This window comes from Rhinolophus hipposideros (genome assembly GCF_964194185.1).
Source record: "Rhinolophus hipposideros genome assembly, chromosome: 16".
NCBI classification, from domain to species: domain Eukaryota; kingdom Metazoa; phylum Chordata; class Mammalia; order Chiroptera; family Rhinolophidae; genus Rhinolophus; species Rhinolophus hipposideros.
Window position 1 is genome coordinate 43,361,218 of NC_138062.1, and position 26,042 is coordinate 43,387,259.

Genomic DNA, 26,042 nt, shown 5'->3' on the forward strand with positions numbered 1-26,042 from the left:
AAACGGCACTCCAGGAGACACCCCCACTGAAGAAGGGCAAGTGGGGTGCTTAGTAGAGTAACTCATTTCTGCTTTCATTTTACCCACGGGCCCTCAAAGTGGTGGGAACTCTGAGTAGTATCTGTCTGTACCCAGATGGCTCCCAGCAGCCCTCTCTCCCCGTGCTGGTCATGTGATTTAATTATTAACTCGGGAAAGAGAATTCCCTGTGGAGGGGCTGATGGCCAATTAAAGCTCAACTGTATTTCACAGGACTCATCCCAACCTGTCCTAGTAGACTCTAGGCCTACAGGGAACCTAAATTTCTCCCAGACCAGTGCTCTGACCTCAGGCAGAGGCAAATCAGAATTTGAAATAGGAAGGCGGCATGGGGCTACACTAGCACAGGTAGACCATCTAAGCTTAGTGCTTTCTGTAGCTTCAAGCCCTGGTGAGGTCCCTGGGCCACTTGAGTCTGAGTTCTCAAGCTGTGGGCGCCAGCTTGTCTGGTTTTCTCACCCGTGACACTAGAAAAGCACAAAGAGCAAGCATGCCACCCTGCACCCTGCGACTTGCCTCTGCCTTGTGACTGCTTAATATAGGTCAAATGAAAACAGCTCCCAAAATAGACCTTCTCTGAGAAGCAGCTGCGCTTGCGAAATGCTCCACAGAAGAGGGAAGAGGTGTGGGTGACAGGGGAGTGCAGCTCTCCTCAGGTGTTACGTAATGTGGGCTTGGAAATTGGGGCCAAATATCTGCAGAGAAAACGTGAGTCTGCCCTTGCCCTGCCTTCTCACCTCCACCCCCACCCCATGCCTGGGAAGCAGCCCAACAACACACATCGCAAACTTGCAAAGAGCCGGTTCTGTCCTGGGAAGCAAGGTCACCCCTCCAAGCATCACTCTGAGGAGCTTGTCATACACACCAAAGCGATCACATGACTCCCCCTAGAGAGGGCTGGAAGCCCCAGAGTGGGGAGGTGGCTCTCCAGGGAGAGCTAGTGCATGGGGTGGGTTTCATCTGACCCCAGTGGTAGTGTGTGGAAGGCGTGGTGGAGAGAAGGGGTGGGCTGAGGGGCTAAGGAGAACAGGACAGTCAGACACTGTCAGTCGGAAGAGGCTACCCCTGTTGTCTGTCTGGGCATCATGCAGCAGAAGGGAGCAGGAAAAAACCTGCCATGTGCCCCTCCTCCTGCAGATGTGGCCTCTCCCCACTGTCCTCCCAGGAGCCACCAGTGGGCCGGCACTCCCCACAGTGGCCTCTTCTTTTGCCTTTTCCAGCTTTGCCTCAGCCGGGAGGAGGGGGAGTTTCTACAACTAAAAAGAGTTGCCTCCCCCAATATTCATTTTTCCACTCACTCTGTGATAATACAGTAGGGCTGCCCGTGAAAGGAGGCAGGTAGAGAGGATCAAGGCTTCCCTGAAGAAGTGATTTGAGAAGAGACAGGAAACTGAGAAAGGGCTCGACAGGCAGGGGAAAGAAGAGGGGTGTTGAGGAATGACAGACAGAGTGAACAAAATATGCCCAAAGGCCCAGAGGTGAGAGGGAGAGCTTATCCCAATGAGAAACCACAACCACTGCCGAGGGCCTCACCAGACTCAGAAAGGCATGAGAGAGATAAGATGGATAGAGTAAACAGGGAAGGGCCTTGTGAGGAGGTGTGGACCTCATCCTGACAGAAAGGGGGTGGGGGTGCTGAAGCAGGGGGTTCTCTACCATGGGAACATGTTTGGAAGAGCAGACTGTGTGCTCAACTCTCAGCTACGGAATCGGACTCTGGAGGTGAGTCCTTCTGTCTGCGTTCTCACAAGTCCTCCCCATGCTTCTGATTCACACTCAAGTTTGAGAACAGCTAATCAAAGGGTGTGGCTTCAACCTGCAGAAATGAGGTTGTGAGTAGCGGTTGCTGTTCCAAGAAGTTTCGCTGTGAAGGAAAGGAGAGATGCATGTTGGTTAGTGGGGTGGTGAGGAGAGAGTCTTAAGTCCGTTCTCCGGGAAACAGACCCTTGGTGGAGGTTTGCAGGCAGGAAGTTTTTGGGGGGCATGCTCCCGAGAGTGGGGCAGCATGAGGGAGCAGAGGGAAAAGTTGGACTGTTGATGTAGAATATTTTCTTTGTGCTGGGATCGTGTCTCCTGAAACTGAAGAATGGAAGCATGAACCAAGGAGAGGGGAGGAGTTGTAAAAGAGGATAGTTTATTAACCGTAAAGAGTAAAGAGTCGCAGCTCTCAGAAAGAGAGGGGGTCCTGACCGGGTTGCCCAGTGACTGAGGCAAAAGTTCTTACTTTTATACCTTCCCTTGCCTGCTTGGGGAAGGGGGCTGGCACCTTCTAATGGAATTTGTCTATCAGGTTTGTCCTGTTTGCCCACCCTAAAGGGATTAACGAACCCATCCCTATCTATCAGATCCTAAAGGGATTAATGAACCCATTCCTATCTACCATATCTGCTCCTTTGTCGGCCAAAAGGGATTTATGGAGATAATTTATTAACTTCAAGACGCGTTGTCATATCTTTGTCCTGGAGTGAGGGAGACATTTCAGAACCTGGAGTTTCAGGATATGGCTGCCTTTTGTTTATTCCACCAGGGACCTCCCTATTAACCTAACAACATGCTAACTAACCTGTCTCACTGTGGCATGGTGATACACAGGCCTCCACAGCACTCTGGGAGCTATGGAGCTAGGAAGGCCCTTGTTGATCCTAGAGAGACTGCCCTCCCAGGCCTAGACAGTTCCTAGAGATAGAAAATGACTCCTGCTGCGAGCACAACTTTCATATGCAAACCAACCAGTCCAGAGTGCATACCCCCCACACTTAAGGGACTCTTACACTCAGAGCCACTGTCTACCTGCCCTAATCACCCCAAGGTCAGGCACCAGACAACTAAGGACAGTCCCTATACCCCGGAGCCCATCAAATTATTTAAACTGGCCGCTCCTAAACCTGCTTACTCTGCCTTGCCTTGCCCATAGAAACCATAATAATGCCTCTTGCCCACATTTCCCCCTATTTTCCCCTCCCCTGCCTCCTGACGGAATCACCTCTGTATCTGCGTATCTTACTTTATCTGTTTAAAACAAATCTTGAGTACTCTTAAAACACTCAAGCACCAGCCAGTCCCAGGATGTGGCCTGCCTTAGAGAATGGGTGTCACTGATATAGGAATCCGGTGTGTGGTGTGTTCCCGGGATCATGATCTCACAGTCACCGAAGAATGGGGACACAGATAGGAGAGTCAAGGTTTAAACAGTAGTTTTATTGTAAAGCGCAAGAGAACAGCTCTCCAAAGAGAGGGGGGATCCGAAAATGGAATGTCCCACGAGCGGACTACACTGGGAACTATTAATGCCTCTGAGTCAGAGCTGATTGGTCTCCTGTACCTGGACAGTTAACCTTGGTGGGCTCTGTAGTTTGGAATAGTTTGTTACAAGCTGATTGGCCCCCTGCACCTGGGCTGATGATTCTGGCGAGCCCTGCAGTTTGAAATTATTAGCTATTTTAAAGTCATTTCCTTTGGCGTTTGTTACGCTCTCGGCCTTCATCCCCTCCACCTTGGCCACGACCCTGACTGCCTACGGTTTTGCTATCTCATCACCTTGGGCAAGGCAGCTCCCTCTGGCAATTCCCAGAGCAAGGCTGAGCTGTGAGCTGACAGCACCTGACACTCCTAGCAGCTGGGAGAATGAAGGCCTTAGTTTAGAAGGGGGCATGAGGTTATGTATCAGCATCCATTAAGAGGAATGTTTTAAAGATGGAAGAGATTTAAGTATGTTTAAGTGCTGGTAGAAAGAATCAATTTGGGAGGGAGAGATTAAAGACACAAAAAAGGATAAAAACAACGGATGGGGTGAGTGAGGGTGAGAGGGAGAGGATTAAAGTACAGTCATGCACTAAATGATGGGGATACATTCTGAGAAAATGCATCCTTAGGCAATTTCGTGGGGACATCAGAGTGTATTTTATACAAACCTGAATGGTATTACCTACTCACACCTCTGCTATACGAGTGTGACCTCAGTCATCGTAATATCTTCTTTCTTGTTATCTTTGCAAACAGTTTTTTGGGAAACAAGGTTGCTGAGAGCCAGTCCAAAGGTTATTTTGTTCTGTTTTAACATTTCCAGGTCTGAGGTATCCGACGTGCAAGGCCGTTCCTCTGGCATGGTAGTTCCAGCTCCATTTTAAAGTGGCTCCATTTGTATTATTGTTCACAAGCCTATTGCTTTTAGGCTACAAGCCTGTGCAGTGTGTTACTGTACAAAACAACATGAGATTAAATTAAGCACAAGAGAAAAGGATGCAATCATGAGATTGTAGACGTTGGTTTAGAACCTGCTGGTTTTGCTTCCTTTTTTGTTGTTCTACTGGATGTCTCTCGGAGACAGCTCTACCTTTCTTTGCCCTGCTGTCTGCCTGCCCTGGAGGGGAGGGTGACTCTGGCTTCCAGATGGTCTGGTGAGAAGCCCTGCAGGAGATAAGAGGATAGAGGAGTGAGAACACGGTGTTTATGTCAGGCAGCCTTCCTGTGGGGTCACCTTGAGCTACCTGTGGTCACGCATTAAAGATCATTCTCTAGGCAGACTTCTCAGCAGGATTCTTCTTCTTTTTTTATTTTTTATTGGGGGAATATCAGGGAACAGTATGTTTTTCCAGGACCCATCAGCTCCATGACAAGTCATTGTTTTCAATCTAGTTGTGGGGGGCGCGGCACAGCTCAGCTCCAGGGAGAGCTGTTGTTCACAATCTTCGCTGTAGAGGGCGCAGCTCACTGGCCCATGTGGGAATCAAACTGGAGAGCTTCGCATTAGAAGCGCTGCGCTCCAACCACCTGAGCCACGGGTCCGGCCCAAGCTTCCCAATTTAAGTTGACTTAGATGTGATTTTTTTTTTAATTAAAAAATTATTTATTTAAATTGTGGTAAAATATATAATCATAAAATTGATCATTGTAACCATTTTTAGGTGTACAATTCAGTGGCATTAAACACACTCACATTGTTGGGCAACCATCACCACCATTCACCTGCAGAATATTTTTCATCTTGCAAAACTGAAACTGTATCCATTAAACCCTAACTCCCCATCCTCCCTCCTCCTCAATCCCTGATACCCACCGTTCTACTTTCCTGTCTCATTGAATTTCACTGCTTACTCTAAGTACCTCATATGAGTGGAATCATATAGTTTTTGTCCTTTTGTGACTGGCTTATTTCACTTAGCATCACGTCTTCAAGGTTCATCCTCTTTGTATCATGTGTCAGAATTTCTTTCCTTTTTAAGGCTCAATGTGTGATAGATTGTATATACAAATTTGGAAATTAAGTTCACGAACTCATCCTAGAAAAACTGCTACATACCTCACTGCTAAATATCACTATGGTCACCTTCTAAGTACTCCCCTTGGGAAGCTATGCACTGATGCCAGCACCTAGTCTACCTTCAGAGCAATTTTGGAACTTTGAAGGGGTAGCCATTCCTTTTTCTGGAATGGCCATCAGAGCTATCATCGTATTGCCCTTGATGTCCTGAATGTCATCAAAATGTCTTCCTTTAAATATTTCCTTTATCTTCGGGTAAAGAAAGAAGTCACTGGGGGGCCAGATCAGGTGAGTAGGGAGGGTGTTCTAATACAGTTCTTTGTTTACTGGCTAAAAAGTCCCTCACAGACAGCGCCGTGTGAGCTGGTGCATTGTCGTGATGCAAGAGCCATGAATTGTTGGCGGAAAGTTCAGGTCCTCTAACTTTGTCATGCAACCTTTTCAGCACTTCCAAATAGTAAACTTGGTTAACTGTTTGTCCAGTTGGTACAAATTCATAATGAATAGTTCCTCTGATATAAAAAAGGTTAGCAACATCATTGCGAAAAATTTGTGAACTTAATTGACCTTGTATATGAAAGAATAATATTTGTGTGTGTGTGTATGTAGTATACATATAAAATATTTTGTCCATCCATCCATCTATTGATGGACACTTGGGTTGTTTCTACCTTTTGACTATTGTGAATAATGCAGCTATGAACATAGATATGCAAACATCTCTTCAAGATCTGCTTTCAATGGTTTTGGGTATATACCCAGAAGTGGCATTGTTGGATCATATAATAATTAATTTTTTGAGGAACCCTCATACTGTTTTCCATAGGGCTGCACCATTTTATATTCCTACTTCATTGTGCTCGAGTTCCAGTTTCTTCGCATCCTCACTAACACTTGTTATTTTCTGTTTTGTTTTTGTTTTTTTATAGTAGCCATCTTAATTGGTATCTATCTCATTGTAGTCTTGATTTTCATTTCTCCAGTGAATTAGTGATGTTGAACATCTTTTCATGTGTTTATTGGCCATTTATGAGTGTATATCTTCTTTGGAGAAATGTCTATTCAAGTCCTTTGCTCATTTTGGGGTTCTTTGTTGTTTTGTTTCTATTTGTTTCAGCAGTTCTTTATATTTTCTGGATATTAATCCCTTATCAGATATGTAATTTGCAAATATTTTCTCCTATTCTGTGAGTTGTATTTTTATTCTGTTGATAGTGTTTCTTGATACACAAAAGTTTCTTTAGTCTTCAGGAAGTCTAATGTGTCTATTTTTACTTTAGTTGCTTGTGTCTTTGGTGTCATATCTAAGAAATCATTAACAAATCCAATGTCAGGAAGAATTGCCCCAATGTTATCTTCTAAGAGTTTTATAGTTTTAGGTGTTAGGTAAGAGTCCAATTTTGTTTTTTTGTTCACTCTTGTGTATATTCAGATTTTCCAGCACCATTTCTTGAAAAAAATTGTCCTTTCCCCCATTCATTCATCTTAGCACCCTTGTTGAAAATTATTTGACCATATTTGCAAGAGTTTCTTTCTGGGCTCTATATTCCATTTGTTTGATTTATGTATATATCTGTCTTTATACCAGTAACACACTGTTCTGATTACCATAGCTTTGTAGTAACTTTTGAAATGAGGAAGCATGAGTACTCCAACTTCATTCTTCTTTTTCAAGATTGTTTTAGCTATTTGGAATCCCTTGAAATTCCATATGAATTTATGATAGATTTTTCTATTTTTGCAAAAATCATTATTAGGATTTTGTTAGCAATTGGATTGAATCTATAGATCGCTTTGGGTGGTGTTGACACCTTAACAATATTGTCTTCCAACCCATGAACAAGGGATGTTTTTCCATTATGATGTGTTTTTGATATTAAGAATGTCCACTGGAAATTATCAAATAATTTTTTTGGCATTGGGATTATCATTTTTAAAGGGATAATTACATTAACAGATATATTAATATTCAACCATCCCTACATTCCTTGGATAAAGCCAATTTGGTCATGATCACCTACTCATTTGTCATGTTGCTGGATTTGACTTGCTAGGATATTTAAGATTCTTCTTTTGTATCCCTAAGAAAGATTGGTAATTACACTCTTTTGGACTTCATTAGGTTTTGCTATCACACTTGTGTTAGCTTTGTAAAATGTATTGGGAAAATTCCTACATCTCTAATGGTGAATTTTTTTATAGCATGGGAAATATCTGCACCCATTAAGTTTCATAGCAGGTCTGAATTTCACACAGGTTCAGAGATACAAATATGTAATTGTCTTCATTTCTCCGTCACAGACAGTTCAAGACAGTCTATTTCTGCTAACGAAAGAAAACTTACTCTTATAGATTTCGCCACTTTTGTACTGAAATGTGTCAATTCGGAGTATAAACTGAAATCAGTTACACCTTCTCCCCTTCTTCCTCTCTCTTCTCCATGGTGATCTGAATTCTGGGAGGTTTACTCACCTTTCTAGCATGAGGTGAGTTTTTGGTCTTTGTGCCACATCCTGCTTCTGATTCCTGTTGCCATGTGCTGGCATCTGCTGCTGATGTGCCCAGCCCAGTTCTAGCCCATGAACACTGTAGACCCGTGTCCCAGTTGATGACAGGACTCTACAGGCTTGTCTACCTGCCTACTCACTACTTCTCTTGGCCCCTAGGACTTGGATGCTCTCCCTCAACTGCCCAGAGTATAGGAACAATTAAGGCTACATTCACCCAGATGATCCACTCAATCATTTCGATTTCACCATCCTTGTTCCATGTCCTTTAAGGGCCATGGAGAGCCAGTCTATGCATATCGCAGCTCTGGCCCTCCTTTAAAACTACATACCCAGGGTTTCTCTCACCCTGGCCCTTGGTGTCCACTGGGAGAGCCAGGGTGCCGAGCACTCTTCAGAGACTCTTTGTTTGATTTCTGTTAATATCCCCTTCAAGTCTCCTTCCTTTCTGTCAGTTGGTTTATGCTCATTCATTTTGGGGGTGAGAAAACTGTTCTTTTGTGATCATAAATTATGTTTAAGTCAGTTTTATCAATAGCCATTGATTTGTAAAGTCAAGTCTTTTAAAATACAAAACAAAATAAAAACTTTCTCCAACATCTGACTCTTGAAGTGGGTTGTTTTTTTTTTTTGGGGGGGGGCGGGGTATTTAGGCTCTGTTTCCCCACGAAGGTAAAATCTGCTTTGAAATTCAAAGCTGAGCAATGACTTTCTTGTTCTACTCTCCATACCCATAAGGCTGTGAATGCCTTTGAGTTAAGTGTGGATGATGAGTTGCTGGGCAAACAGAAAAAACCAGGAGTTACTTTTAATGAAAAAATGCGTCAGTTAATGTTCAATGAAATATCCTGCTATTTTAGAAATCGTTTTCTCGGAAGGTAATTCTTCTATAACATTTTCAAAGTTTCCGTTGTTATTTGTCTCTTTGTGCTTTTTATTTTTTGTAAATTTGAATACCTTATGTGTTCTGAAAAGCTATCTGTTTTATCAATATCTTCAAATTGATTAGCATAGTGTTATGTATGTTATACGTAATTTTAAAAAGTACTTTTGTATCTGTAATTATATCCCTTTTCTTACATTCCTGGTCATTTCTCTCTTTGACCCGCATCTGTCACTGATTAGCTGCAGAAAATAACATCCTCCTAACTGGGGTAAGCAGAAAGGAAACCATGTCAGTGTGGAAAATAACTTACAGAATTGCTGAGAAGACTGAAGAAACAGATTTAAGCTTGAGCTCGCAAAGACAGCTTCCCAAGGCACATGTGGACACTCAGAGAGTCCTGTTATGGACCCACTTTCCCTCCACTCCACCTTTTAGCATTTTGTAAGAATCATCTCAGTGATATCTCACAAAACCCCACAAGGCAGGGCAAAAACAAAGACCATTGAGTCCATGGTCTCCATGGCCACAAACAGGCCAAAAGGAGCGGGACCTGACATCATTTTTTAAGTGCAAGGTAACCATGAGTCAGAGTAGAGTTGGGATGAGCCATTAGGTTTTGATGATCATTATAGGTAAGTACCTAAGACCGTCTTCCAAGAAACTGCAATTGTTAACATCTTTGGGTCAGTGTGGTGTCCTGAGGAATCTGTGCATGGAGCCAGAGTGGGACACAACTGGCTTTGAGGGACTGTCTGGGCTATACTCCCTCTGGCTCCTTTGAATGCTTGAGGTGTTGGTGCTCGTCTGAAAGACACTGGAGGGGCAGCTGGAGTTAACTCCTGAGAAACTTGTACTCTGAGTCTTTTCCTGTAGTTTTCCCTTCCTTTCTCATGGCTTGTTGGTCTTTTACTGATTTGATTTGCAAGAGCTCTTTATGGGTTCTGGATGTGGTCACATTATTGGCAATATACAATGTAGTATTTTATATCTCTGGTCTCTTTTTTTTTTCCCCCCACACATAGTATATAGGTCATTTATTTCCCTTCTAGCCCTGGGTTCAGTACATAGATGGCTTCTCTTCACCCTTTGGGTTGACAGTTTTCTCTGGGTTGCTGCTGATGACATGATAGCTCAGCATGAAGGCCCTCAGGTCCAGCACCAGGGCTCTGAGCTCCCATAGGATGCCTCATCTCGCTCATGCACTAGAACCCAGTAATTCATTACATGGGTCTCCTTAGAGGACTTGGCCACAGCATCCCGGTGTTCTGAGAAGTTGTCTGGAAGGCTTTTACTTTGGTCTTGACTGCATTCAGCTTCTTCAGTACCTTCTCTGGATTGCCACCCGAAAGTCATTTCCATTCGCAATCTTAGGGAACGGGTGCTCGATCCATGTGATCACTAGAATGCATTTTTCTTTGAGAGTCCAGACTTCTGGCTTACCCGGGGCAAGCAGGGCCAGGACCTTCTCATTCCCAGGAAGAAAGGGAGTCTAAAATAGGGAAGTCCAGTGGGGCCTGGAGAGAGGTCAGGTCAGCCCACGTTGAGGGAGTTCTCTTGCAAGTGCTGATTCAGATGTATGATTCTCTGTGGCAGAGATCTGTAGAGGAATTCTTCAGCCTCCTGGAAAAGATTTTGCCGGAAGACATCCACCTGTTTGTGGGTTTCCCTGCTTAGGCGCACCCACAGGCTTGGCTGCTCCAATTGCTAGACCTTTGGTCTCCTATTTCTGTGGTCTCGTGATGAGAAAAAGACTTTTTGTTTTAAATATAGTCAGATCTGTAGGTCTGTTTTTGTATAACTTGTGTCTTTTCTGTCATGTTTCCTTCCCTACCTTAAAGTCATATAGATACTCTCCTGTATTTTCTTCTAAAGGTTTAAAATTTTCTATTTTAATATTTTTTAATTCACCTGAAATTTATTCTGTGTAACATATAGTGTTATAATCTAATTTTATTTTTACATATGGAAATTCAGTTGTCCCAGCACCATTTAGTGGATAGTCTGTCCCTTCTCCATTGACTTCAAATATCACTGCTGTCACATAAGAAGTTTGTAATAAGCAAACAAGATTACTGAGCCTCTGCAATGAAAAACTGCTTAGAACACATTCTTCCAACTTCCCTGATTCTGTGTCTTTCATTGACTTGAGCAATTTTTCCAACTCCATAAATTGTAGATAACTAAAAGCAATATGGAATAATTCTTGTCTGTAGACATGTACGGTAAATTCTGTCTTGTTCAACTGACTTCCTTTTCCCACTGTGGAGGAAGCCAGTTTTGCACATTCCTTTCAGTATTCCTGATCTATTAGTGTGTCCATTTTTTGGATTGCCTTTTGAACTTGTAAGATCTTACCAGTTCTCTCGTTGATAATGCGTTGAATGAAAATTTTAACATGTGTTCACTTCCTATCCGTATGAGCGTTGATGAGTTTACCTCTTTTGAATATTATACTTTAGCCGTCACATATCAATGACATAGAGCTTTAAGCAAACACAAAAGAAAACAATTGTTAGGTAGTGGTTATTCACTTATGTAAGCTCTCCCCACATGAGCGGTTACAACAGGATCCAATTCACAGGTGTCTAGACTTTTTTCAGGAGCACAGCCCTGAGTCCAGAGCATACTTGTACCTATGATGGTGCTCTGACTGGCCAAGGGGGGAAAATAAACAGGATACATATTCTGACATGTGTCATCAGTATTACAAGGAACCTTTCCAACATTGTGATGATGGTATTGTCAACACTGAGCATATGGAATGAAGGCGCCTGACTCAACAGAGCACACAACATGAGATTTCCAGAAGCTCCCATTCGTCCATTCATTCCTCAACAAATATTTAATGAGCACCGGCAAAGTGCAGCACCCAGTGCTGATACACAGTGGAGACATAAAAAGTGAAAGTCTCTTTGGCCTAGTTGAAACTAATTTCCTACATCCACACATGGAGTGAACCCCGTGGTCCCTGCACAGAGAGATCGGATAGGATAGGATACCATGAAATGATACAGTGTGAGAGATGTGATATGCTCATTAGATATGAGCAGGTCATAAAGCAAGTTTTAAATCCAGGTCGGGAGAAAGGAGGAGTCCAGGCTGGAGGAGAGTGAGAAGTTCCACTTCTCCCCATCACAGGCAGGGACACATTGTCACTGCTGGCAGAGAGGGGCTGGCATCTGTCCTGCCGCTCCATGCTCTCAAGGTGGTCATCTGTGAGGGCTCCAGTGGGTGTGGTGAGTAGATGTCCTGCAGAGAAGAATCTCCTTCAAGGGATGCTGGGGGAAGCCATGGTGTCACCTGTTTATAATTCAAGGTCTGTAGAATCTACTAATTTGGTAGAAAATTTGATGGCTAAAGGAAGAGTCTCATTATCAAGTGGCATTTGCCCGGGGATCCCAAGCCCCTCAAAGGAAGGATTTTCCCAAGAACCCCTGCCAATACAAAAACATAGTAGCTGCTGTCAAGGAATTTACCATTTACTTGAGAAGGCAAGACTTATGTAGGGAGAAAGTCAAATGATCTGTCAGCTTAAGTGTTGTAGGTCCAGAATACCACTTGAGGAAAGCTTGAAGAAGGAAATGGGCCTGAGGTGGGCATTGGAGAGAGGTCAGCTTTGGAAGCAGAGTAAAGGAGCGTGGAGAGCATCACAGGTCAGGGGAGAGTGGTGTGTCCAGGACAGAGTGGGGAGTAAACCGGAGGGGTCCCAGAGGCAGTGCAATGGGGGAAACTTCATTGTGGAGGAATGTTATTTCTCAGCCATGAGAATGGGACTGGACAGTAGTTTCCACAGTGGAGCTTGCTCTGAGAAGGGGTAGTCAGGGTTAGCCCCCCGTAAGCAGTGCTCCTTCATAGCCAACCAGTACAGGAAATCTCCCTAAAGCCTCCTCCTCTCACGTCTGTTAAAAAATACCCAGACTGTACATGCAGATGGGCTGGGCCCCCGCTGGCCTTTCAGGAAGGCCCCGTTCCTCCCACCAGATTGCTTTCCTCCCCCACAGGATCAACTGGCGAGGTCCCTGGTGGCCTGGAGGGAACCCTGAAAGTGGGACACAGGGCTTGTCAGAGGGAGGGTAGTCAGTGAAGTCCAATTCAGCTGTATTCATGATGCTGGCTAGGGTCATCTGAGAAACACTGAAATACTAAGTCCCTGTCCTCAGAGGAAGGGTCAGGAGCACCTGGAGAGAAAGAGCAAAGGCCTAGAGTCTCTGGCTTCAGATCCAGCCTGCCATTTAGGAGTGGTGTGTCTTGGGCAAGATTCTCATATTCTCTGTTCCTCGGTTTTCTCATCTGAAAATGGAGCTATAACTCTATACTTCATGAAGTACTTGTGAGGATAAAGAGAGATAACACGTGTAGAGAACATAGAAGAGCAGATAGCAAAGACTCAAAAGAGGTAAGTTAATGCCAATTCATCTAGTGAGTTTTTGAATATTTACTAGCAGAATCATTTAATATATATAAAATAATTGAATATATATAATCATTTAATACACACAAATTACACACACACACACACACAGACACACACACATCTTCTAAGCAGAACGCTAATGTAGAAAACAGATCAAGGCTCCAGGTTGGAGCTTTCCCTCCCACACCCCCAAAAGTTGTTGAAGCAGCTCCATAGAGTACAGGTTGAAGACACTGCTTCAAATCCACTCCTGACCCGAGAGTGGAATTCCTTCTGCATGGCCTTGGCACAGCACCACGGGACCTGTGTCTAAACATTTTGCTGATGGATCTGTATGGTTCCCCAGGTAGCCCAGCAGGGGACGAGCCATCCCATCCCTGGGAGCCACCCTGACGCTGGGCAGAAAGCTGCTTCTGGGGCACTTAGTCTATCTCCCTGCCAGGGCCACAGAAGAGGCGGATCTCCCAGCCCCTCCACCTGCAGCCACCTGGGGTTGCTTTGGGAAATAATTACACCTGTAGATGCCTCATATAAAATAAGACAGTCTACCTGAGTTCCCAAGAGGATCCACCTTGTTCCTAGCAGGTGCTTTCCTTACAAAGCCCCCTGCCCAGGTAGGCAGCCCAGACAAGACCCAGAAAAGAGGAAGGAGAGAAGACCCAGAAAGACCACCCTCAGTTTTCCTCTTATGCCTCAAATGCCTTTCCCTGTGAAGAGCAAGAACCTGGCGTCGTCCCAGGCTTGCTCTTCATTCCTTGCCTGAAGTCTGCAAATGCTCTGAAACATGGGCCAGGCGTCTGGCAGCTCCCAGCCTGCACTTGCTATCAGTGGTTTTGGGCCTAATGACTTGGCTGCCTTCATTCCTCCATGGGGCAGCACTAAGCAATCAGCCCTCAAACCAAATGATGCTCAGAGGGATTGATGGGGGCAAGGACTTGTTAGAGAGGCACTTTGCAGGCCCAGCCATGAGCATGGAGCCAGGGGCAGGTATGAGGTGTGGGGCGGCAGGGAGGAAGGCTGATCTAATGAGACTCTGCAGGGACACAATCAGATGTCAGAGCTGGGGGCTCAGGCAGGCTGGTGGATTTGATGCATGAGTTCTAGACCCGGATGAGCTCATAGTAAGCAGCCTCAGAGACACATTGCAAATACCTCCTCCATGTGAGATCTTCCTCAATTCTGGTCTCATTTCCCTCCAGTGTCCCCACCATTTGGTCTATTTTATTATAGCTTTTATCACAGGCTGCCTGATTTTACTGTTGGTTAAGTAAATATCCATTTTTCCCATTAAACTGTGGAGGCAAACATTGTGTTGTATTTATCCTGGAGGAAATGCCTAGACCTTAGAATACTTTGCACATGGTTGGGTCCAGCGGGTGTTTCAATTGAATTGGCACCTATTCCAATCACCTTTCCCAAAAAGGACCAGCTAAAGCCGTCTCCAGACCCATGTTAGACCTCTTGTTTTTTTCTAATTACACACTGACATAGTGGCAAAAGGTGATACGTCCTCAGAGGTACAAAGTACCTGGCCCAATGACTGTCAGAGGACCCCAGTGACTGTCTGTTAGCTGCATGAATTAAGGACTAGGACGAGACATGGAGAAAAGTGTCGAAGAAGAAAATGACCTGTGGACATTGCAGTTTGGGTGAATTTTGAATCACCCAAAGATTCAAAGAGATAGAGCTTGCTGCAGCAAAAGAAGTATGTGTCGACAGGCCTTCGGATTGAAGCTGGGAAAGGTAGTGGTCCCGAATATTCTAGTGAGAGAGTAAGAACACAGGCTTTAGCTTCAAGGAGATTTGGGTTGGGATTAACTAACTATGTGACTTCTAACTTCAGCTGCAAAATGGGGATAATTGTGCCCACATCATAGGGCTACAGGGAGGATTAAATGAGATAATGCTGGTTACATGCCCTCACACTGCTTGGTATATGATCAGTGCTCAGTCAATGGAAGCTGTCATTGTCACCTGGATAGCTGAGGTAGCCCAAGGAATCCAAGAGGACCAGAGCACCCAGAGGCAGAGAACACAGGTGGAAAAGACTGTCCTTCTCCAGTCTTTCCTTTCTTCAGAGAGCTTAGGAGATAGTATGGGCATCTGAACCCCTATAACCTGGTACAATGTCTGTTGGCCTTGTACCCTCCTCTTGAGGCTGTCCTGGGATGAGGGTCCAGGAAAGTTCCAAAGCCTCGATTTAGAGCAGCAAGATGATGGCAGCTGACACTGGCTAAGCCAAGCAGACCTCGTGGCCCCTCTGCAGACCTACAGCCCAAGGACCCACTTATGGGGATTATCTGGAAGAGACAGTCTTACTAAACTGTCTGTCACCTGTTGGCATCTCATGAGCTTCTGCCTTGCAGTTCTGATGGAACATGTCTCTTTTTATTCTCATCAGATTCAGAATGTTTCCTGGTTGAAGGGGGAACACATAGAACAAATACACCATGTGTCAAGCGCTGTGCTCCCCCTTCCCTCCTCCTTTAGATGACAACCCCATGACCTATGTGTTAGTATGCCCACACTAAAGATGTGGAACTAGCCTAGAGAGAGGAAGAAGCTCGGCCAAGATGGCAGGTCCATGATTCAGACCCAAAGTACATGCTCTACCTCAGAAGGAGGAGCCCTCTCCGCCTGACTCTGCAGTTTGTTCTCTCTTCCCATAGGCCTCTTGGGCCAGGAGGGTTGGTGCCAGTGTAAAGGGTCTCACCATGACCTTAACCTCACGGAAGGCCAAACTGAGAAATGGGTTAGCTAGGAGGGCTTGTTGGAGAGAAGGTAAGTGCATAGGTCACCTCTTCATTCTTTTTTTTAAAAGCGAGGCATGGCTTTTTTTAAAAATAATTTTTTGTGTGGTAACATTGGTTAATAACATGAAATAAATTTCAGGTGTAAAACATTATAATTCTACATCTATATACTCCAGTGTGTGTTCACTACTCAAAGTCTACTCTTCTGTTACCAGATATTTTACCCCCTTTTCCCTCCATCCTTCCCCCTACCTTCCAACCCCTCTGGTAACCACCATTCTGTTGTCTCTGAGTTTGTTTTGTTTTGTCCGTTTGTTACTTTTTGTTTGATATTCCATATACGAGTGAAATCATACGGTTTTTGTCCCTTTCCATCAGACTTATTTCACCTAGCAATAATACTCTCAAGATTTATTCATGTTGTCACAAATGGCAATATTTCATTTTCTTTTTATGGCTGACTAGTATTCTATTGTGTATATACACTACATCTTCTTTATCCATTCATAAATGAACACTTATATTGTTTCCATGTCTTGGCTATTGTGAGTAATGCTGAAATGAACATAGGAGTACATATATCTTTACGAATTAGTGTTTCCATATTTTTCAGGTAAATACCCAAAAGAGGAATTGCTAGGTCATATGATAGTTCTATTCTTAATTTTTTAAGGAATCTCTTATTTAAGGAACAACCAACTCCACACCATATCGTAGTTTCTCTGCCTGTAGAATATTTTCTGACCTTCTGTCCAGCACTTGAAGATGTAAAGCTGTGTAACAGAGCCAAAGGGGGCATCCCATGCTGCTCCTGAGATTCTCCGATCCAACCGAAGACCCTCATGCTGTCTGCACCCGTACCCTACTTGGTCACTTGTGCTCAGTGCTCCAGCAATTCCATCGTGCTTTCGTCCATCAGCCCTGGGGCCCTTCTAGGCCTCAGGGCCTCTGCACATGGGATAGCCTTCTCCTGTTCCTCCCTCAAAGACTTCCCTGTTCATCACTTCTGTAAGATAACCATAGCCTCTGTCTTGATTGTACCCACGAGACTTTAATTTATAGAGGTGACCGAGTGATGACAGAGAGGTCAATGCCATTGACAGAAGAATTTATTACTCTTACAGTTTCCAAGAGAAAGGGACATATCATACCAGGTGGGGAAGCATGGGGGTCTATCAGGAGGCAGAGGAACGAGGGGATACATGTCCCAGAGCCTTTTTTGTGTTTTCCATGGGAAGGAAGGGGTGAGGCAGTTTAAGCAGCTGAGCATGGTTAGGATTGGGTAGTCTGAATAATATCAGCAGGTTCTAGGCTATAGGGTTGGCCTCTAGTTATTTGGTACCTGGCCCTGGGGTAATTAGGGAAGAGGGTGGCTTGGTGGGTAAGAGTTAGGTAGAGGAGGTGGTAGAGGGAACAGACTCAAGATTGATTGGTTTGTATATGAAAAGTGTGTCCCAAGGCAACATGTTCAGTATCTCTAGGAATCAGCTAACCCTGGAGGAGCAGTCTCTCCCCAGCCAGCAAAGCTCCCAAGACTCAAACCAAGATAAAATGCATAAAACAAAACACAGGATTAATACACCCTCCTCTAGGGCTGCTTCTGTGGGTGAACTCAGCAGACTTGTTGGCAGTTCTGTTGTAGTTATTAGTTTTGATGCTAATCTTCCTTGCTCAGCTCTGAGCTCAAGAGGAGGGGCTGAATCTTTTTTGTCTTTGTACCTTGAGCATCTGGGACGTGTCTGCCATCGACCTATGTTAAATACAGTGATTCTCAGGCCTGGCTGCTCCTTAGAATCCCATGAGAAGCACTTAAAAAATACTAATCATTTTGTGAGGGGTGTAAATGTCTAACTATTACATCATTTTGTACACCTGAAACTAATAAAGATTCTCAGTCAATTCATCTGGAGTGTATGAATTTCCACTGGCTCCTTGAATTTCCTGGGAGGAATTTTCCAGAAGGAAACCAAGCTTGTGGTCCCAGATGTGGTCATTAAAAACACAGCAGGAAACCCAGGTCCTGAAAGCCAGAGACTTGCCCTGGGCTTGGTCACCTGTTACAGGAGTATTGACAGCCCATTCTGGTAGAACATTACCTGCTGAGTCTTGGCAGGCCTGGCAGGCCCTGAGCTTGAACCAGGGTTGTCCTGAGCTCTCCTGAGACTCCAGGTCACACTCAGTAGGGAAGGGGCTCTTGAGCTACTCCGAATCTGGTTCCTAATCCCATCCTTTTGCTGGTGTCCATGTGCCTTTTGCTCTACATGGCCAAACACTGTATGTCTTTCTCCTGGATTCTGGTCTAAATGGTTTCTCTCTCTATCCCTCTGCAGCATTCTCTCTGTGTTTTTCTAGTACCCCTTCTGCCTGCCTCACAGTGTATCTTGAAAGGTGGGAGAAAAGGTAAGAGAATCATCTATGTGGTTTCTACTCTTTTCCTTAGAATCTTTGAAAGAAGGAATGCCGAAAACCCACCCATTTTTCTTTTCCTATTTTCTCCCACCCTACATATTAGCTCCTCCCTAGAACTTTCTGGAACTTTCTCCAACTGCCTCCCCAACGACCAACTGCTACAACCTCCCCTCCTGCCACTCCAGGAACTTTCCCCGACACTCTCACACCCTTAATACTGCGAGACCCTGATTGCTGATTGCCGTAAGGGACCAAATGCTGGGGCAAACTGGAGAAACTTGATCCCCTCACTTTCTCCAGCCCAGAAACCTGCCAAGATTTCTCACTCCCCTGCCGTCACCACCCAACAGCTCCCACACTGCTCTGGGTAAGTGACAGGGACTCTTTCCCATTGCTGTGACGCAAGGACTTTCCATAAGGACCACCCGAGTGTCAGAGAAAGAGAAAATGGGCCCATCTTGGGGATGGAACTGTGGCCTGGAGAATAAGGGAGTTAGTTTTTAGGGTGGCATTTTGGGTTTCTCCACCCTAATGATTTGAGGTTCCTTCTGGCCTTTCTATACGCTTGTCTCTGAGCATCTACCTTTCCCAGAAAGGGCACTTTGGCACATTTCTTGCTGCTAGAGCTCTGGACTGGGATGAGCATTACTGATTTCAGTTCTGACAGGCCTTACTTCCAATAGACTTAGGAAGTTTCCATCTGTTCTGGGGTCCTGATGTCCCCTTCCATGGAAGAAGAATCCCTATTTCCTCCCATCCTTAGGGGGGAGGAGAACCAGAACATGTGAGGAGAACCAGGGATTGGATCTGTTCATGAAAGGAGGGGGTAAATACACAGCTCTGGTAGGCTCTAAGTTCAATTCTTACCTCCATGAGGACAGACAAAATGGTCAGTCTTCTGAGGATGACAGTCAGACAATGAACCTGAAAAATGCCACCGTTTCATAGTGCGTCTGGGGCCTTCCACTCTGTGGATGGAGTGATTCAGTAACACATACAATTTGTGGCTGAAGAAATGGGCTTATTAATCAATGGTTGGTTGCTGAAAACAACAAGCTAAGGCTCCCAGAAAGGAAAATTTGTGTCCCTGGAGAGAAGTGGTCCCAGCCCCGAGCTTCCTGCCAGAGTCTAGCAGAACCCTTGGATAATAAAGTGGTTGAGACAGGGATCAGGGCTGGGCTGATCTCATAGACACTCACCTAGTCTCCTCTCTCTTGGGGAATGTAAGTGCTGGAAAACGAGGCTCTGAAGCTCTCTCTGCCACTGTTCCCACCCCCCACCCCCTCTCACCACCACCAATTCCTGTATCTTCTGTTTGATAAGTTAAAGATCTACAATTCAAAATGTGACAGAAGGAAAGCAAGCGTTTCTTAAAATAACCAAAATAATTGCATTTTGATACTTTTACATTCCAAGACAATGTCCATCTTAGTCATCTGATATGCAAGGTACACAAAAAGCAACAAATAGTAGTTGGTAACAAAAGGATGGCCCAAAGTGCGTTTTGGGAGATTTGGGGGATTCTTTCCTGTTCTTTAAATACGAAGGACAACAAAAGGTCATAATACGAGGTCAGACAATTAAGTTCACGAACTCATCCTAGAAAAACTGCCACATACCTCATTGCTGAATATCACTACGGTCATCTTCGAAGTGCTCCCCTTGGGAAGCTATGCACTGACACCAGCCCTTCAAAGCAATTTTGGAACTCTTTTTCTGGAATGGCCATCAGAGCTGTCATTGCATTACCCTTGATGTCCTGAATGTCAACAAAATGTCTACCTTTCAATATTTCCTTTATCTTTGGGTAGAGAAAGAAGTCATTGGGGGCCAGATCAGGTGTGTAGGGAGGGTGTTCCAATATAGTTATTTGTTTACTGGCTAAAAACTCCCTCACAGACAGTGCCGTGTGAGCTGGTGCATTGTCATGATGCAAGAGCCATCAATTGTCGGTAAAAAGTCCGGGTCATCTAACTTTTTCATGCAGCCTTTTCACTACTTGCAATTAGTAAACTTGGTAAACTGTTTGTCCAGTTGGTACAAATTCATAATGAATAATCCCTCTGCTATCAAAAAAAGGTTAGCAACATCATTGCAACAAGTTCGTGAACTTAATGGTCAGACCTCATGTGAGGGTTCCAATTTCTTCACATCCACTATACTTGTTATTTTCTGTGTGTGTATGTGTGCGTGTGTGTGTGTTTAGTAATAGCCATCCTAATGGATGTGAAGTGGTATCTCACCGGTTTTGATTTACATTTCCCTAATGACCAGTGATGTTCAGTATTTTCTCATGTGCTTATTAGCCATTTGTATATCTTCTTTGGAGAAATGTCTAGTCAAGTATTGTGCACAATTTTCATTGGTTTGTGTGTTTTGTTGTTTAGTTGTAAGAGTTATTTATATATTCCAGATATTAATCCTTTTCAGACATATGATTTACAAATATTTATCTCATTCTGCAGTTGTCTTTCAATGTCTTGATAGATTTCTTTGATGTTAAAAGTCTAATTTTGATGAAGTTCAACTTATCTTTTATTTTGTTGTCTCTGTTTTCGGTGTCATATCCAAGAAATCATGGACAAATCCAATGTTATGAAGATTTTCCCTTAATTTTCTTCTAAGAATTTTATATTTTTAGCTCTTACATTTAGGTCTTTGATCCATTTTGAGTTAATTTTTGTAGATGGTGTAAGGTAAGGTTTTAATGTCATTCTTTTGCATTCAATTATCCCAGCATCATTTGTCGAAAAGACTGTCCTTTCCCCATTCAATGGTCTTGGCACCCTGGTTGAAAATCATTTAACCATGTATGCAAAGATCTATTTCTGGGCCCTCTGTTCTACTGATCCATATATCTGTCTTTATGCCAGTACCACACTGTTCTGATTACCACAGCTTTGTAGTAAATTTTGAAATCAGGAAGTGTGTTTCCTCCAATTTCATTCTTCTTTTCAAAATTATTTTAATTATTCGGGGGTCCCTTGAGATTACAAGTGAATTTTAGGATGGATTTTTCTATTTCTGTGAAAATCATCACTGGAATTTTGTCAGAGATTGCATTGAATCTGTAGATTGCTTTGGGTAGTATTGACATCTTAACAATATTAAGTCTTCCAATCCATGAATACAGTATTTCTTTCCATTTATATGCCTTCTTTAATTTCTTTCAGCAATGTTTTGTAGTTTTCAGTGTACCAGTTTTTATCTTCCTTAGTTAATTCCTAAGTATTTTATTCTCTTTGATGCAATTATAAATGAAATTGTTTTCGTCCTTTCTGTTCAAATTCTTTGTTGTTAACGTATGAAAATGCAACTGATTTTTGTGTGTTGAGTTTGTATTCTGCAACTTTGCTGAATTTACTTCTTAGCTCTGTTTGAATCATTAGAGTTTTCTACATATAAAATCATGTCATCTGCAAACAGAGATAATTGTACTTCTTCCTTCCCAATTTGCCTTTTCTTTGTTTTTCTTGTCTAATTCCTCTGGCTAGAACTTCCAAAAGTGTGTTGAATAGGAGTAGTGAAAGTGGGTACCCTTACTGCCATGGGCTGAGTTGTGTCCTCCCAAAATTCATACGTTGAAGCCCTAACCCTAGTACTTTGTGACAATATTTGGAGATAGAGCCTTTAAAAAAGTAATTAAGTTAGGATGAGACCATTAGGATAGGCCCTAATTCAATCTGACTGGCATCCTTATAAGAAGTGGAAATTTGGACACACAAAGCGACAGCAGACATACATGTGCACAGAGGAAAGGCCATGTGAGGACACAGTGAGAAGGCAGCCCTTTGCGAGCCAAAAAGTGAGGACTCAGGAGAAACCAATCCTGTTGACAACATATATGAAATACACATAGTTAACATCAACCTCAATGGTGAAAGACTGAAAATTTTTCCCTGAAGCTCAGGAACAAGCCAAGTGTATTCGTTTGCCAGGGCTTCCATAGAAAAATACCACAGACTGGATGGCTTAAACAACAGAAATTTATTTTCCCATAGTTCTTGGAACAACTGGATAGCTACATGCAAAAGAATGAAATTGAACCTTCTGACAATATTTACCAGGAAATAGCATCAGATCCCACAGTTTAAGGAGTCAGTCCTACAAGACTGCCCCCCTTTCAGATGCCAATCTCAAGTCCACATTGTCCCCGGGCTTCTGACGTACTGGCTGTAGATTAGAGCTTCCAAGAGCCCCCTCCTTGGGTTTAATTAATTTGCTAGGCTAGCTCACAGAACTTAAGAAACATTTTACTTACTCGATTACCAGTTTATTACAAAAGGATATAACTCAAGAAGAGCCAGATGGATGAGATGCATGGGGCAAGGTATGGGGAAGGGGCATAGAACTTTCATGCTCTCTGAGTGTGCCAGAGAGCGTGTCTCCATGTGTTTACCAACCTAGAAGCTCTCCAAACCCCTTCATTTGTGTTTTTATGGAGGTTTTCATACATAGGTATGATTGATTACATCATTGGCCACTGGTTATTGATTTGACTTCCAGCCCCTCCCTCCTCCATGGAAGTGGTTGGGGTGAGAAGGACTGAAAGTCCCAAGCCTCTAATCACATGGTTGGTTCCGCTGGCATCCAGGGGAATTTGGTCACTGCAGTTCAGAAATTCCAGAGGGCGTACAAGGGAAGATTTAGGGGGAAGAAAAAGTGTGAGAGTCTGTGTCTGGAGAGAGAATGGAGGTGACACTTGGGCAGTGATAGATGGGGGGGTGTCAGTCACAGGAGGCCTGGAGTGATAAGAGGGATGTCAAGAGTTCCAGGAGCAGTGGCTCAGCAGGTCCCAGGGGTCTGGAGGGTCTGAGGCACCTCAGGAAGACAATAGCTTTTGCCTGGTTGATAGTGTTGGGAGTTGGTCCCAGCCCAGGTAACTGAAGGAGGAGGAGGGGCTTCAGGGGAGGCCCCCAAGGGATCTGGAGACGGCAGTTTCCAAAAGTGAAGCAATTGAGCAAAACAGGCTGGTGATGGGAAGGGGCAGCTGTGCCTCCCCCAACTTGAATGTGGCTTCTAGATCTGGGACTCTGAGTATGAAGCAAAGTCCTGTGAATCCCCCAGAGAAAGACGATTCGAAAATACCAAGAACCACTGCATCCTGTCAGATCTCTCTGTACAAAAACAAGCCAGAGAAGCTTAGATAAATAAGCAAAAGGGATCCAGGGCCAGACGCCAACCTGAATGGTTCATTTCCTACTGATGTTTATAGAGAACTAGGAGCTATTAAGTGAAAATAAGGACTATCAGAAACATAAGTGGCAAGTTTGGCAGGCATTCAATCAAGAATTTATTCAGCATCGAGACACACAAGGGACTATACTCAGAATGCTAGTGGCAGACTCGGCTCTGTCTGGGACTATAAGTAAATCACTAAGCCAATAATTACAAAAGAATTTGTAGAAGAACATAAGAAAAGGAGTAAAGTGCTCTGATCCTGATAACTGGAATCTAATGGAGCCTGGGGATGAGAGTAAATATCTCTGAGAAAATGACACGTAAGCTGTCCACCAGAAGGGAGTGGAAAGTGGGATGGGGCATAGGAAGGCCCTAGGGCAGGAAGGAGCTTGAGAGACTAACTGGAGTTAACACTTGGAAAGCAGAGATTAGAGAGGCATGGCTAGAGAGGCAGGAAGAGCCAGATCATACAGAGCATTGTGGGCTACATGGAAGATTCTGGGCCTTATTCCAAGAGCAAAGGGAATAGGGTGGGGAGCAAATGTAGGGACAGCAGAGCCACAAGAGGGAGCAGAGTGGTTAAGGAACGTGGAGTCCGGAGCCAGACAGTGTGGACTCAAATCCCAGGTCAGCCACTTACTACCCATGTGACCAAGGTCCAGGTGAGCTAACCTCTCTGTGCCTCAGTCTCCCGTACTTTAGAGGGTCATCATGAGGATTCAACAATAAAAGTCTAGCACATGCTGAGGAAGGAAGAATTGCTCAGGTGGGTGGGCTCACCAGAGGCAACGCTGTACTGAGGACACGCCCCCACCCTCAGACAGCCATTCCTTGCTGGTGCTAAGGGCTGTTGGAACCCAGGAAAGTTTTGGCTTCTCTAGTGGCCACCACTTTAAAGACAAGGTTCTCTTGGCCTTGTAAAACCGTTCTGGCAGCACCGTCCTCTGGTTCTGGCTGTCCTGTGAGCTCCATGAGGACAGGGACCCTATACCCCAGAGGGAGAGGGGAGTAGGGCCCAGCATATGAGAGGTACTCGGTACCTGTTGGTGAAATGGATTGCTACCAAAGGAACGAATGAATGAGTGAATGAATGAGTGACTCTATGGAAGAATGCTTACACCATTCATAAATTATTGAGCATCCCCTCGGTGCCAGGTACCTGACTAAGTGCCTTGTATAATTCATGTCACTTCACTCTCGCAACCATCTTGTGAAGAGGCTACCAGGAGACCTTTCTAGTCGGAGAGATCTTGAGGATGAGTTCTCTGTGGGGGAGCCCTCATCATATGCCAGGGAGTCTCATTATTGAGAAATGTGTTGAATTTGTAGCCCCAAAAAAGGGATTTTTGTGAGAAGTTGGAATTCTGGAAACAGGAATTCAACTGGAAAGATCTAGTTGCATGTGCTTTATAACTCTGATCTCATGTTCCTTAGTAAGACACAGGGGCCACAGAATCATATTACTTATTTTTGAAAGGGAGAAGTAGTACATAGTGCCTCCCTCCCCCCCCCCCCCCACACACACACCAGCAGCCTGAAGGAGCTCAGAGCAGACCCCAGGAGTCCTCAGTTCCCTGCTGGTGGACCATCCCCCTGCACTCCCCCACACCCCTGACTCAGAGAGGACAGAGATCAGATCATTTGGAAAGGCTGTGGGAGAACCGCCTTTGATCTTCCCCTGCCTTCTCTGGGTCCAGTCCGAGCCCCACACTCCTTCCACTCCTTCCACAGGCCTGTTTCCCTGAGGAGGAGTTCAGTATGGCTCAGTCCCAGGCACCCCCTTCATCCCAGCGCAGCACTGGTGCAAGCTTCCCCCTTCCCTGGCAGCTCTGCTGGCCTTCTTCTCCAGAGACTTATTTTGGGAGAGTGCTGAGTTCAGCACTGCTGCAAGGTGCAGTCGGACGTGCCCTTCTGTCCTCAGCTGGCTCTTCAGAGCTGGCCTCAGGGCTGGGGTGGCCCTACCCCACATGCAGCAGCCCCTCCTACAAAAGATCGCTGTGTCCAAGCACATCTACCATCAGACTGCCTAGAGGCTGTCAAGACAGGTGGCAGAGGAGCTGTCGGCAGCAGAAACAGAGCTGTCCAAGGGGCATGGCCCAGCCAAACCTCTGCTCCTGGAAAAACAACCAAGGTCAGGCTCTTGCAAGCACCCCAGAACCTGTCCCCAGCTTGAAGCCTGGGGTCACCAGCTTTCCAGGGTTTGCCTTAAAGACAAAAGAGCAAGCTGGCCCTTGGCCAACAAACCACACACAGGGCAAGTAGTGGGGGCAGGATGAGAAGCTGTGCTGACAGGCTTATATAAGCACGTCTGCTTTGCAAACTGCTCTTAGTTCTGGCAGCCAGGACTAGAGTGACAGCAGAGCCTTGCTCTGACAGAGGTGGGGCCTCAACCGGAACTGCAAATTGAGTCCAGCTTGAAGTAGGCCCAGATCCTCCTAAGGCACTTGTGTCCGGGTGGCAGATTAGCTGCTGGAGCCCAGGCAGCTGCTTGCTCCTCTTCTTGTGCTCATCAGAAGTCTCTGTTATACCAGGTGGGCTCCTAGAGTGGGGGGTGTGCAGGGTGGAAAGGATGCCCCCTACAGAGGGCCTGGCA

General features: G+C 44.7%; 1 protein-coding gene and 1 pseudogene across 4 annotated transcripts in view; one reads left to right on the top strand and one right to left on the bottom strand.

Annotated features, from left to right (window-relative positions):
* The first annotated feature begins 606 nt into the window (after positions 1 to 606).
* PEBP4 (phosphatidylethanolamine binding protein 4) overlaps positions 607 to 26,042 on the top strand; it is a 211,442-nt gene continuing 186,006 nt past the window's right edge. The window contains exon 1 of one of the 3 annotated variants that reach the window (XM_081075908.1): positions 607 to 747. In XM_081075908.1, the coding sequence (XP_080932034.1) occupies positions 706 to 747 (42 nt within the window). In that variant the 5' untranslated portion in view covers positions 607 to 705. Of the gene's footprint in view, positions 748 to 25,335; positions 25,981 to 26,042 lie in introns of those variants that run through there. The other 2 variants (XM_081075910.1, XM_081075909.1) reach the window with 2 other exon arrangements.
* Positions 9,750 to 17,605, bottom strand: LOC308508960 (proteasome activator complex subunit 2-like; annotated as a pseudogene). Its single transcript has 2 exons — positions 17,579 to 17,605; positions 9,750 to 10,384 (listed from the first exon to the last, which is right to left on the bottom strand). The product of its transcript is annotated as a proteasome activator complex subunit 2-like (transcript).